The 13,121-nt window shown below is 35.6% G+C and overlaps 1 protein-coding gene across 2 annotated transcripts in view; it reads right to left on the bottom strand.

The window, feature by feature from the left end:
* The window catches only part of LOC134536689 (MOB kinase activator-like 4), a 66,561-nt gene that overhangs the window by 37,871 nt on the left and 15,569 nt on the right, over positions 1-13,121 (bottom strand). For both annotated transcript variants that reach the window (XM_063376541.1, XM_063376542.1), the window contains exon 3: positions 4,995-5,204. In XM_063376541.1, the coding sequence (XP_063232611.1) occupies positions 4,995-5,204 (210 nt within the window). The remainder of the gene's footprint in view (positions 1-4,994; positions 5,205-13,121) is intronic.

Below are 13,121 nucleotides of genomic sequence, written 5' to 3'. Positions count from 1 at the left end.
TCTGAAATTATTGGATTGACTTAATTTAGAATCTGAGTTCTTAAACTTGTGTCTTTTTAAACTATATTTGTATAATTTTAATTTATAATGTTTCAATTGATGGTGCAATTATAATACAATGTTCTCTTCATATTTCTTACACTTGCAATCTTAAAAATTAAAATAATAAACCCACTTTTAGGTAAAAATAACACCACTTTTCATCACAAAATAAACACACCTTTTGCATGTCTTTATTTATCACATTTGATTGGACATTAACAGAAAACAAAGTTTTTCTCCACTTGAAAAACAAAATGTTTGTGTCTCGTCCCGTATTAAAGAAAAAAATCACATAAATGAATACGTATATGTAAAATGTGTAGCAGCTTCTCCTGTTATCAACAAAGCAAACCTACTTTTACACTACATAACCAAAGATATGAAGATAGAAGATGTATAACTTTGTATCACACATACTGCACGAGCAAGGTATCCTGTTTGTGGCGTCCATAAATAAAAAAAAATATGAAGTTCGAGATAAATTAATTTTCTTTGTTATTGAAATTTGTTTCTTGTGTTTCAGATCTATGATCTTCGGCGTGGCATTTTCAGAAATGGAATCGATCAACTTGCAGAAACCTGTGTTCTCCGCCAAACTTCATATCACCACAAAAATCTCAAAAAATTTAGTAAAAAATTAAAACCAGCCAAATTTTCTTGTTTACTGCAAATTTCGTGCTATATCATATTTTGGGGTCCCTTAATATGGCAAATATACATCTACATTAGTTTCATGAACTAAGTTTTTCAGAAAAGTCTGTACATGATATGTATTGTAATTTTATTTGCCTAATACAGTAAAACCACAGTATAACAAACTTGAAGGGACTGATTTCGGGTGTGTTTGTTATAGTGAGATTTCTTTATAACGAGGTGAATTCAAAACTACAAATGATATGTATACAAAAAAGAAATTAAAAAGAATTGAATGCACGACGCTAAGGGCTGCTTGCAGAGTAAGGTAAGTAAATCCAGGCAAAAACTTTGACCGTTAAATGAAATGGAGAAATACTTTATTTTGCATCAAATTGACAACTGTGCAAGCCTGTATAATTTTTTTTTACTAAGACAAAAATTTTTGCCTCCCTAACCAACACCATAGGCTACAGAATTTTTAATTTTGTGGTAAAATATATTGCATTCTTTTATTTTTTATCGATTATTGTAAAAAAAAAAAATTAATTATAGCACCGAAAAAAGTTAAAATGTGTCCTAATCATCGCACATGGTTTTGTGCATCCATAACCTAATTTGTATGTAAACAAAAGTAATTCATCAAAGCTAACCTCCAAACAATAAAATACTCTAAGTAGAATTTATTTTACCACAATTAGAAAACAACTCTTAAGACTCCTGCGAATTTTAGATAAGTAAAACTTTCACAGAATCTAAAATAAATATCGGCATTCATGACAACAAACGAACAAACGAACGAATGCGTATTTCCACAGAAACAGATGTAACTTCCGTAGGTGGGATTTGTGACAAATTTTCTTGGCAAAGTTCGGAACATTGATTAAACGAAGTAAATTTTTTTTCCCGCTAGTGGTGGTGCAATGTGTTAGCTTTGAAGTGCGTTTCAGTACGTCAATAGTTCTATGGCCAAAGTCAGCCAATATTATAAGATGCGGAAATATTTGTGTTTGTTTACCGAAACGTAATATTAACTAAGCAAATTGCATAAATATGAAAATTGTAAGGAAATTTTTTGAAAATTTTTAATTGTGCTTTCGATGTAGTGGGGGTTTTTGGTGGAAATATGAAAAAATACTTCGTTATTTTGAGGTACAAATACATAGGGTTATATGGTGTTTTGGTGGGACCAAACAACTGATTCGTTATAATGAGGATTTCGTTATAAAGGAGTTTGTTGTAAGAGGTTTTACTGTACATATATATTTAAAGTAAAATATTTTGAGGAACAGTAATAGAATAGTACAGTAAAAGCTCCATTAACGAATATTCTATTTAACGAAAAACCCCATGCAACGAAATAAAATTTTGGTCCCGCTGAACCGCCATAAGATCAATGCTGTTTTAACCTCTAAATACCGAATTTTATTTGTTCCGAAATAGTGAAATTCCCTTTACAACGAACTGCCGCTTTTGAAAAACACGAAAAAATAAACATTTCCTACAAGACATCCACTAATTATTTTGCATTCACTGCTTAAAAATACGTGCGTATAACCTTAAAATAATATGCACCATCGCGGAAGAAAATAAATAAACAAAGCATCATGGATAACAGACGTCGTGTATACATGCCACACTTTGTTCAAAATGGCGGGAACATTTAGCGCTAGTGGCGGAAACCTCTCGTACCATCGCTCTGGCAAAACGAACTAGTATATTTTGCATTTCTATGGTTAAAGATGCGCACACGCAAATATTTTTAACTATGGTGTAGTTAAATTTCCGTTTTTTCAGCTTTCACTGTTGTTTATTTATTTCTACACGTAGTTACGGATATCAATACATTACTACTGTAAAATGAATTCTAATCCTAAAAAGCGGCGACAGATTGACGTTAAAATAAAATTAGAAATGTTAAATGCAGTTGATGAAGTTGGAAAAAAAAGTGATATAGCTAAACGTTTCGACATCCCGGCGTCTACACTTTCGACCATATTATCCAACCGGGAACAGATCGAAAACAACGCTTCTCTGGTAGGGACAAATCGAAAACGTGTGAAAGTATGTAAAAATGATGATTTGGACAAGATACTTTTTGACTGGTTAATAGAGGCTAGGGCATCTAACATCAACGTCTCTGGGTCAATTTTACAAGAAAAGGCATGCCAGGAAGCACTGGGGATGGGAATTGATAATTTCCAAGCATCAAATGGTTGGCCATTAAACAAGTGTATTCTATGTACTTTTTCATGTTTAATTCCTCATATCGTATTAAACAGTCAGAAAGACAGTTCTAGCCATTTATGTGAACCTTTATGATGACTAGAAATATATTGTGCGAAACCTCCATTTAACAAACCCCTTTACAACAAACACAACAAATTTTGGTCCCTTGAGATTTGTTAAATAGAGGTTTCACTGTACAAAGATAAACATAAATAAGCCTAGTAAACTTAAAAGTTACCAGTATTGTATTTTTCAATTTACTACATTTACTCCAATATTTTTCCTCACGTATACAATCTTTCAAATCCTAGATATTTAGTGGGATTCTAGGAGTTGGCCGGCCCATACCTAGCTTTATTATGTATGAAACTTGTCCCCTGATTATCTGATTTTGTAAAGTGTATTTAAAGCGTGTGTCTGATTGGTTGTTATGAATGTCACATGACTGAGTCTTTCTCGGTGACGAAGGACCAGCCATTTTACTAAAGAGAGAGGGGAAAGTGCCAAGAAAGGCTGAAGAAAAGCAGAGAAATAATGAACATGAGTCAAGAAAAGATGGGGAAATGCAGAGGAGACGAAGAAAGACCAAGAAGAGGTGAAGAAAGACCAATAAAAGGTGAAGAAAGAAAGAAAAGAGATGATGAGAACACAAGGAGGCATGAAGATGGTACAAGGAGAAACTAACGGCAGTCCAGACCAGATTCAGAAGAACCAAGAGAGAATGAGGAACAAAGAAGAGATGAAGAAGAGCTGTATGAACAAGTAGCAGCAAGAGAAGAAATAGAGAGGAAAAGGGAAAGAAAAAGCAAACCAATGGAAGGTAATTAGCAATACTCTGGAGCCTGGCCAGATTACAAGGGTCGTATCTACCCCCCCCCCTCCACCCAGCAAAACACGCGTCGTCCTGCCTCTGCACCATTATCTGTCGCTGAGTGACCTTCAGAATTCCGTAGGCCGCCGCGTGAAGTGATGTAAGTGAGTGATGCCTTCTCGATTGATCGGGCTTTGGGTCGGCCCGGGATGACGCGACTCGTCATCAGCCCCTCTCGTCGGTTCGAGAAAGGCACCCCTAGTTCTTCAGCCGCGACGCTGGCCTCTGATGGAGCTCTTGGGGCAGCGAGGGTACCGCGACACAGAGTGGCGAGAGTGCCATGGGTGCGGCGGGAGTTCCGAGCGGATTCTGAGCGAAGGGAAGTGCGACAGTGGCGAAGAGGATGAGAGTGGCGTGATGCAGTGTTTGACTGGGCGACGGAGTTTGGCGACAGAGCTTGACGACGGAGTTCAGCGGCAGGTGACGCATGAGTCCCGCAAAGAGTCCCACAACGTTGAGTGCCGTAAGTGGGGCAAGAGTTCGGTGACGGAGTTTTGGTGACCAAGTCCCGCGACAGTGAGTGCCATGAGGAGTGCGAACTGTGGAACTTGCAAACTTTGAGTAACTTGATAAACATATTTAAGTGTCAGTGATTTGTGTTTAGTGTAAATATTAGTAATCAATAAAGCTGTGTAGTAAAACTTAATTGGGCTATCCCTTACGAACCCCATAGTTTTCCCCTACATCATTAGATCGTAACAATATATAAAGTGCATCTGTGCTATCTAATGATAATTTTAGCAGCAAGAAATTAAGTGGCCACAAAAGATGAATATGCATAATATAAATTCCAAAAGGGCATAACTACAAAAAAGCAAATCTACTCAAAAGACAAAAATATCAACAGTTTTTTGATAAAATTATGAACTTCAACTATATATGCATATTTGAAAAAAAAAAATAAAAAATTGAAAGGGCACAAGTACAAAATTCAAAATATCATTAAAAGATTACCAGTGATGCAAACTTAGATTTCCATAAAAAAGGAAAAATTTTGCAGTTTTTTTTTCCAAAGCTAAACTTTCTGAGATATCAAAAAATTTTTTAGAAATTATGAGCATAGTTATTTGTAAGGTACCACTTTAATGATCCACGTATGTAGCTGTATTTCAAACATTACTATATTGTTACACTTATCCACCTGTCTGTAGAGCTTGGCGATACGCATGTAACTACATGCAGGACAGTGAAGCATGGCCGAGAAGCGGAAGCCAGTCACCTGCTGGGGAAGTACTTGTTGCTGTTGAGCAGGCAGGCAGCTCCGTCCAGGGTGTGGCGTGTGTAGTCGATGGCGGGGCACTCCTTCGGGGTCTTGTGGGCAGCGCACAGGAAGATCCACTGCTCGGTGGCCGTCATCTGGGTGCAAGTCTCCGGGTGGCACTCCCCTTGCAGCCGCACCGCCAGCCCGTTCAGCTCCATGCAGAACTGCCTGCGGGCCGCATCTCCCCTCAACACTTCCCTTCTTTATTGCAATACAACAAGACAAAGTTTCTTTTTCAAAAATCATTACGTTACAACTATGGATGGACCAATTAAATCCTAAAAACCATCAAATCCTTAGTATTTGATGGATTCAATGTTCAAGGAAAAAGATTCTGAAAAAAAAATATTATAGGAAATAAATTAAATTAAAAAATTCAACCCTGATGACATCTGAAGTTTGCTGGGTCAATATTTTATTTTGTGTATACCTATCCTGTTACCATTCCCCAAGATATTGTAATTTTAATATTTTAATTACATATGTAAATAAAATTGCAATATGTATTGATTCTGGAAACTTAGCTTGTGAAATAACCATTTGTTGGGTATATGAGTTGGTCAATAAGTACTGATTGTCTTTTACTACACATGATAAAACATCACACAAACGGCAATGGCTGCGACACATACACAAACTTACTGGATACAGGAAACAAACAATCCCCCTTAAATTGCTTAACAGTAGGTACAAAAAAACTTTCTAATCATAACATTAAAAAAGAAACACACTCAATATAGGAACAAGCAAGCAATAAACAAACTTTGATAATAAACACAAGACATTCATTTAAGGCCTAACACATTCATATACATCATTTAAGACCTTATCACATTGATGAAGTGGTTATGTTTTTTCCTGGTTAGGGAATTTGTCAAGATCTCTGATATCTTGTCATCTGTTGATAAAAATTTAACATCAATAGTTTTGTCTTGGACATGCTCTCTAACAAAATGATGCCTGATATCTAAATGTTTGGATCTTTGGTTGGTTACATTGCTTTTAGCTAGATGTATTGCCCCTTTGCTGTCACAATACACAACGGATGGCTTGCGTTCATGTTCAAGTTGCAGTTAAACGCTGTGCACATGAACATTCTACACCACAAGACTTGCTAAACAGTGAAGCTGAGAGCCACGTATTCAGCTTCGACTGTGCTCAAGTCAACCATTCTTTGCTTCTGACTAGCCCATGAAACCAGTCCGCCCATGAATCTTCACGCTGCAACCAGTAATTGAGTGTCTTTTATTATTGTCACTCACCCCATTCTGCATCGCTGAATCTAAGTAACTCATGGATCCCTTTTTTATCAAAACTAATTTCAAGTCTCTAGTTTATTTTAGGTATTTGAGCACCGTCTTGACAGAGAGCCAATGTAATTTTTGTGGGTGGTTGTTAAATTTACTTAAGCAAATAAAAGCACAAGATATGTATGGGTGAGAAACTTGGGACAGATACAAAAGACTGCTAATAGCTTGCTGATGTGGTACTGAAATACCATAATTCACATTGTCACTATCACGTTCCGTTCAGTTTTACAAAGGGTTCCTAAGGGTGGTCCCGACCTCTATTGGGGTTGAGACGGGGTTGCAGTCCATCATACCAAACTTATCAAGAATGCTGTCTATATAGTTCCTGTGGTCAATGAAGAGTTGTCCATTTTTTTCCCTCCCTGTTAATTTTCATACCTAGACAATTTTCTACCGGACCCAGGTTTTTTATGTCGAATTCTGATTCTTATTTCCTCTATACTTGCCCCTGAATTTGCAGTTCATTCGTGAAGATCATAAGGTCGTCATCATATATGGCACATATGAAGACACCTTTGTTAGTATATTTTCAAAGTAGACACAAGGATATACTTAAGTCCATATAATAGCCTTTTTGAAACGCCCAACCTTGCCAGGTGGCCTTCCCTTGAGCTCTTCTGGAGGTTGCATGTATATGACTTCATCTAACTGGCCATGTAAATAAGCAGTTTTCACATCCATATGAACTATCTCAAGGTCTACCTTTGCTGCCAGTGCAAAGCGGTATCTCAGTGAAGTGTGTTTAAACACCGGTGAGAAGGTTTTCTTATAGTATATACCTAGCTTCAGTCCGCAACCCTTGACACTAGTCTAGCCTTGTATTTAGGTCCCTTAGAGTCCAGATTTTTAATTTTGAACACCCATTTTGATTTCAGACTTTGCACACTTTGCACCATCGTGAAAGTACCTCCCTCATAAGATTCATTACAAACAAATGAAGTTCTTCAATAATTTATTTCCTGCACATTGCAGCATGAGGATTTGTCGAACTTCTCCTGGTGTGAGGGGCTCATTGTTTTCTGCAATGAAGTAAGTCACAAAATCTGGATCGGCAGCTTTAGGCCTTCTTTAACAGTTGAGGACTGGCGGTTTCTTCAAGATCATCATTTCTCGTGAACCACTTGATCATCGTAATCTGCAGCGAAGTCATTGATTTCCCTGTACTGCTTAGATTATGGTGTTTGAGAGATAAGTTGTTCATTATACATCAAGTTTGTGAGGTGGGCTCACCTTCTTTTTAACATTGCTGGCATTTCGTTGAGCATATTTTCCTTTAATAACACAATGTCTCTGCTGATAGTCACTTGTTTAGTAATTGGATTGATGAGGCAATAACCTTTAGTGTTGTGAAAATAACCAATAAACATCAGTTTCTCGGATTTAGGGTCCAATTTTTTTCTCATCTCTCTTGGAATTTTGGCCATGGCTTCACTGAGGTAACTGAGCTTGGGCTTCCTTGAATACCAAGCTTAAAACTGTGTCTTTCCTTCAATGGCTTTCGTCGGGCTCCTGTTGTTGAGGACATAAGTCGCTACTGCTTTGGCCCAATACATTTTTGGCAGTCCTGCATACTGTAATAAGGACCATGCCCTTCCAACAATTTTCCGATTAGCGCGCTCCGCAACCCCGTTCCGCGGTGGTGAAGCTCCGACAGTGCATTGGTGTATAATGCCCTTCATTTTCAGGAAACTGCAGAACTTACTGTTTACCAACTCTATCTCACTATCTGAGTGTAAGATTTTTGTTTTGTGTCCCTTTTGGTTTTTAACAAGTGCACAGTATTCTTTGAACACATCACAGACCTGATCCTTTGACCTCTGGAAACACACATTTGTGTACCGAGAAACACCATCTATGAGGACAAATACCCATACAAACCACAGAGTAAATTAAAACACTGTAGCTGTCAAACATTTGACGTCAATCCAAACAAAATGAAGGTGCGTTAAGATTATCTTTGGTATGCCTTCAAGATGATTAGGCTATATTGCAAATATAAAGTCTTTGGAGGCATTAGACAGAACTATGAAATACCTGCGAAACAATCAAATCCGATTTGGTGGAACAATGATTTTGTTAGCAGGAGATCTTCGTCAAACATTACCAGTGATTCCACGGTCAATGCCAGCGGATGAACACAATTAATATTTAAAGTCTTCCATTTTGTGAAAAAACTTTAAGATACTAAATTTAAGGAAGAGTATGCGTGTTGAATTGCAAAATGATCGCTGTGGAGAAATATTTTCAAAGCAACTCATTGACATTGGTAAAATCCCTGTAGACATATCCTGTCAATTCTTGTCAGTTTACTGAATCAAAAACCAAGCTCATTCATAAGATATTCCCAAACGTCGCTCAAAATTACAGAGATAATTTTATGGTTGAACGAACGAGCTATAGTAGTTGCCAAAAACACGGATGTAAATTAAATAAATTTCAAAATTCAAAATTAAATTGCCGGTGAATTAAGGACATACAAAAGAATTCCTTGTGCAAATAACCAAGATTATGTTGTTAACTGTACCTACATCACGAATTTTTGAACTCGCTGGATTTTCCAGGATTACCGCCTCATAATCTTAGAGTTAAAAGTAGGATCGGTGGTCATAATGTGGCAAAATATTAACAAACCACGTCTTTGAAACGGCACATGGCTAGCAGTGAAAAAATTGCTTAACAAAATGATCGAAGCAACCATTCTAAAGGAAAAATAAAAGCGAGAATGTTTTGTTGATATCTCGTATCCCAATGGTACCAACTGACGTACCATTTTAATTTAAATGACTGCAATTTCAAGTGCTGCTTGCTTTCGCTATGACCATAAATAAATCCCAGGGTCAGTCGTTGAGTGTTTGCGGCGTTAATCCTGAAAACCCATGCTTCTCTCATGGACAGTTGTGTGTTGCCTGCTCCCGCGTTGGAAAACCTTCAGCTTTATTTTTTTACGCGCTAGGTAATCATACAAAAAATATTGTGTACCATAATGCATTAAAATGAAAATATCATCACATTATTACTAAAGTATACAAAACAGAAAACTTATTTTTGTAAATAATCTTTTTTTATGATTGAGACATTAAAAAATAAAGTAAAAACTCTGAAATATGTTATATTTTCTATTGGACTGCAACACGCCAATAACTTTTGACGGAACGAAGTCTGTCGGGACAGCTAGTAATGAATACAATTTTGTTTGTTTGGCCTAAATCTATAAATCATAGCAGATCAGAAATATTTTTTACATGCAAAGGCAAGCATTTGAACTACAGCAAAGCACTGTTAAGTGAATGAGTCACTTTTCAGGTCATAATTATAGATTTACGTTAAAATTTCTCAAACTTCAGAATTTTCAGTGTGTTTATATTCACAAATTGAAAAATCACTGTATTAAGTAATTTTTTTGCATAATTGTCTCCCAAAAGTACATTTTTAACAATTTTGGTCATTAAAAATTAGTAAAATTTAAATTGATTACTGACCTAACACTTTAAAGTTTTAATGCAATTATACTGGCAATTTCATGATATGGTTTTAATTTAGTTGTGAAATTATTTTATAAATAACTATTGTCAGCCTGTCAAAATTCTTTAATTTTTGAGGATTTTGACAGCTAAATGAAATAAATTATCTTGTTATGAAATAAATTAAAACCATACAGCTCCAATGATCAATGAAGTAACCAGTAGCGTTGCCTTTATGCATACATAAAAAGTCTCAGATCAATTATACGTTTCTTTCTTCTTATTTCTACTGCCCAAAATCGTAAATCATGTTACTTTGGCAGTTAACAATGCAAACATTATGCAATATACTTACTTTTCAGTTTGTGAAAGTTAAGCCATTAAAAATTTACACGTTTAAAAGCTTTATTAACGTTACTTTAAAATTATGACTTGAAATGGGATGCACCATTTTAATACTTATTTTTTTTATAGATAATAAATAACTCTGTTAGGTATTGTACTGTTTCCTTATTTTAAATTGTCTTTCTTTTCATGCTGTCGCATACCTTAAAGGTACAAGGTCTTACCACTGACCAGTTTTATTCTTAAAAAACCAAACAACCTGTTTTTATTTTTGGGTTGGGCTAGGTTTTCTTTAAGGTTCAAACCAGGTTTTTACAGGTTTACAACATATTTTTTTATTACATTAGTTATTTTGGTTCTTCACCACATTCAAATGAAAGCCATACATCATTCTGCTTTCTGGCACTCATGTTGAACCAGAAAACTTGTAACATCAAAGAATTGAAGTTCAGTAAATCTGCACATCTGACTGGAACTTGACCACCTAAGGGGGCTGCTCGCAAAATTTTTTTTTCTGTTTTTCTTTATGACATTTATTCATCCTACGGAAAGCATCTAGTGTACCAAATTTGTGATTATTTGGGCATATAATTTTTAGATAATGGCTATCAAAGATTGATTTATTTCTTGGATCCTACAAAACATGAAAACGAAACAATATATTTCGATAAAATTTGGTATTGATAAAATTTGGTAATCTATTGGATAAATTAGTTGAAATTGCTCATAAATTGATACAAAAAAGTGTGCAGGCATGTAATTACATCATTTTTTATTAGACTGTAAAAACTCCATGGTTAAATCTATATCAAAATGGAAATATGCACGAAGTGTGTTCGGATTTCATTTTATTATTTATGTTTCAAATTGTTGGATTGTAATAAAATTACAGCAGATTTGTAGTATCCAAGCAGTGCATGTATTTTTTGCGCCTGACATTCTGAGAATATATCTGACGCAGCCCGCATCACTGCAGGTGCCACAGTGTGTGGTGTTATCGCGTCTGCAGCCCCGGGGGACCGGGCCGTGTCGAGCCGTGCTGTTGCCGCGCTGCCGGCAGGTATGCGAGCCCAGCTTGTTGCCCCCACATTCCAGGGTAGTTTCGCTGACCCACGTATTCCGTGGTTTACAGGTTCGTCAACCACTGTACATAGTCAAAGCACATATGCGACAGCTTGAAAAGAAAGACAATTCAAAATAAGGAAACAGTACAATACTTAACAAAGTTATTTATTTTCTATAAAAAAAATATTAAAAATGTGCATCCCATTTCAAGTCTTAATTTTAAAGTAACGATAATAAATATTTTAAACGTGTAGATTTTTAATGGCTTAACTTTCACAAACTGAAAAGTAAATATATTGCATAATGGTTGCATTGTTAACTGCCAAAGTATCATGATTTACGATTTTGGGCAGTAGAAATAAGAAGGATGAAACGTATAACTGAAATGAAACTTTTTATGTATGCATAACGGCAATGCTACTGGTTACTTCATTGATCATTGGAGCTGTATGGTTTTAATTTATTTTATAACAAGATAATTTATTTCATTTAGCGGTCAAAATCCTCAAAAATTGAAGAATTTTAACAGGCTGACAATAGTTATCTATAAAATAATTTCACAACTAAATTAAAACCATATCATGAAATAGCCAGTATAATTGCATTAAAACTTTAAAGTTTCAGTTCAGTAATCAATTTAAATTCTACTAACGTTTACTGACCAAAATCATTAAAAATGTACTTTTGGGAGACAATTATGCAAAAAAATTACTTAATACAGTGATTTTTCAATTTATGAATATAAACACACTGAAAATTCTGAAGTTTGAGAAATTTTAACGTAAATCTATAATTATGACCTGAAAAGTGACTCATTCACTTAACAGTGCTTCGCTGTATTTCAAATGCTTGCCTTTGCATGTAAAAAATATTTCTGATCTGCTATGATTTATAGATTTAGGCCAAACAAACAAAATTTTATTCATTACTAGCTGTCCCGACAGACTTTGTTCTGTCAAAAGTTATTGGCGTGTTGCAGTCCAATAGAAAATATAACATATATCAGAGTTTTTACTTTATTTTTTAATGTCTCAATCATAAACACCGTTTACTTACAATAATAAGTTTCCTGTATTGTACACTGCTAGACTTTAGTAATAATGTGATAATATTTTCATTTTAATGCTTTATGGTACACAATATTTTTTGTATGATTACCTGGCACATAAACAAATAAAGCTGAAGGTTTTCCAACGCGGGAGCAGGCAACACACAACTGTCCATGAGAGAAGCATGGGTTTTCAAGATTAACGCCGCAAACACTCAACGACTGACCCTGGGATTTATTTATGGCCATAGCGCAAGCCGCACTAGAAATTGCAGTCATTTAAATTTAAATAGTACGTCGTTGGTACCATTGGGATGCGAGGTATCAACACAACATAATCCCTTATATTTTTCCTTTAGAATGGTTGCTTCGATCATTTTGTTAAGCAATTTTTTCACTGCTAGCCATGTGCCGTTTCAAAGACGTGGTTTGTTAATATTTTGCCACATTATGACCACCGATCCTACTTTTAACTCTAAGATTATGAGGCGGTAATCCTGGACAATCCAGCGAGTTCAAAAATTCGTGGTGTAGGTACAGTTAACAACATAATCTTGGTTATTTGCGCAATCAATTGTTTTGTATGTCCTTAATTCACCGGCAATTTCATTTTGAATTTTGAAATTTATTTAATTTACATTAGTGTTTTTGGCAACTACTATAGCTCGTTCATCAACCAAAAATTATCTCTGTAATTTTGAGCGACATTTGGGAACATCTTATCAATGAGCTCGGTTTTTGATTCAGTAAACTGACAAGAATTGACAGGAAATGTAATGCAGCCAGTCAAAACGACTACAGGGATTTTGCCAATGTCAATGAGTTGCTTTGAAAATATTTCTCCACATTGATCATT

This window comes from Bacillus rossius, chromosome 11 (assembly GCF_032445375.1).
Source record: "Bacillus rossius redtenbacheri isolate Brsri chromosome 11, Brsri_v3, whole genome shotgun sequence".
Classification (NCBI taxonomy): Eukaryota; Metazoa; Arthropoda; class Insecta; order Phasmatodea; family Bacillidae; genus Bacillus; species Bacillus rossius.
Note: the sequence above shows the minus strand (reverse complement) of the source record. Positions and strands in the feature narration are given on the sequence as shown.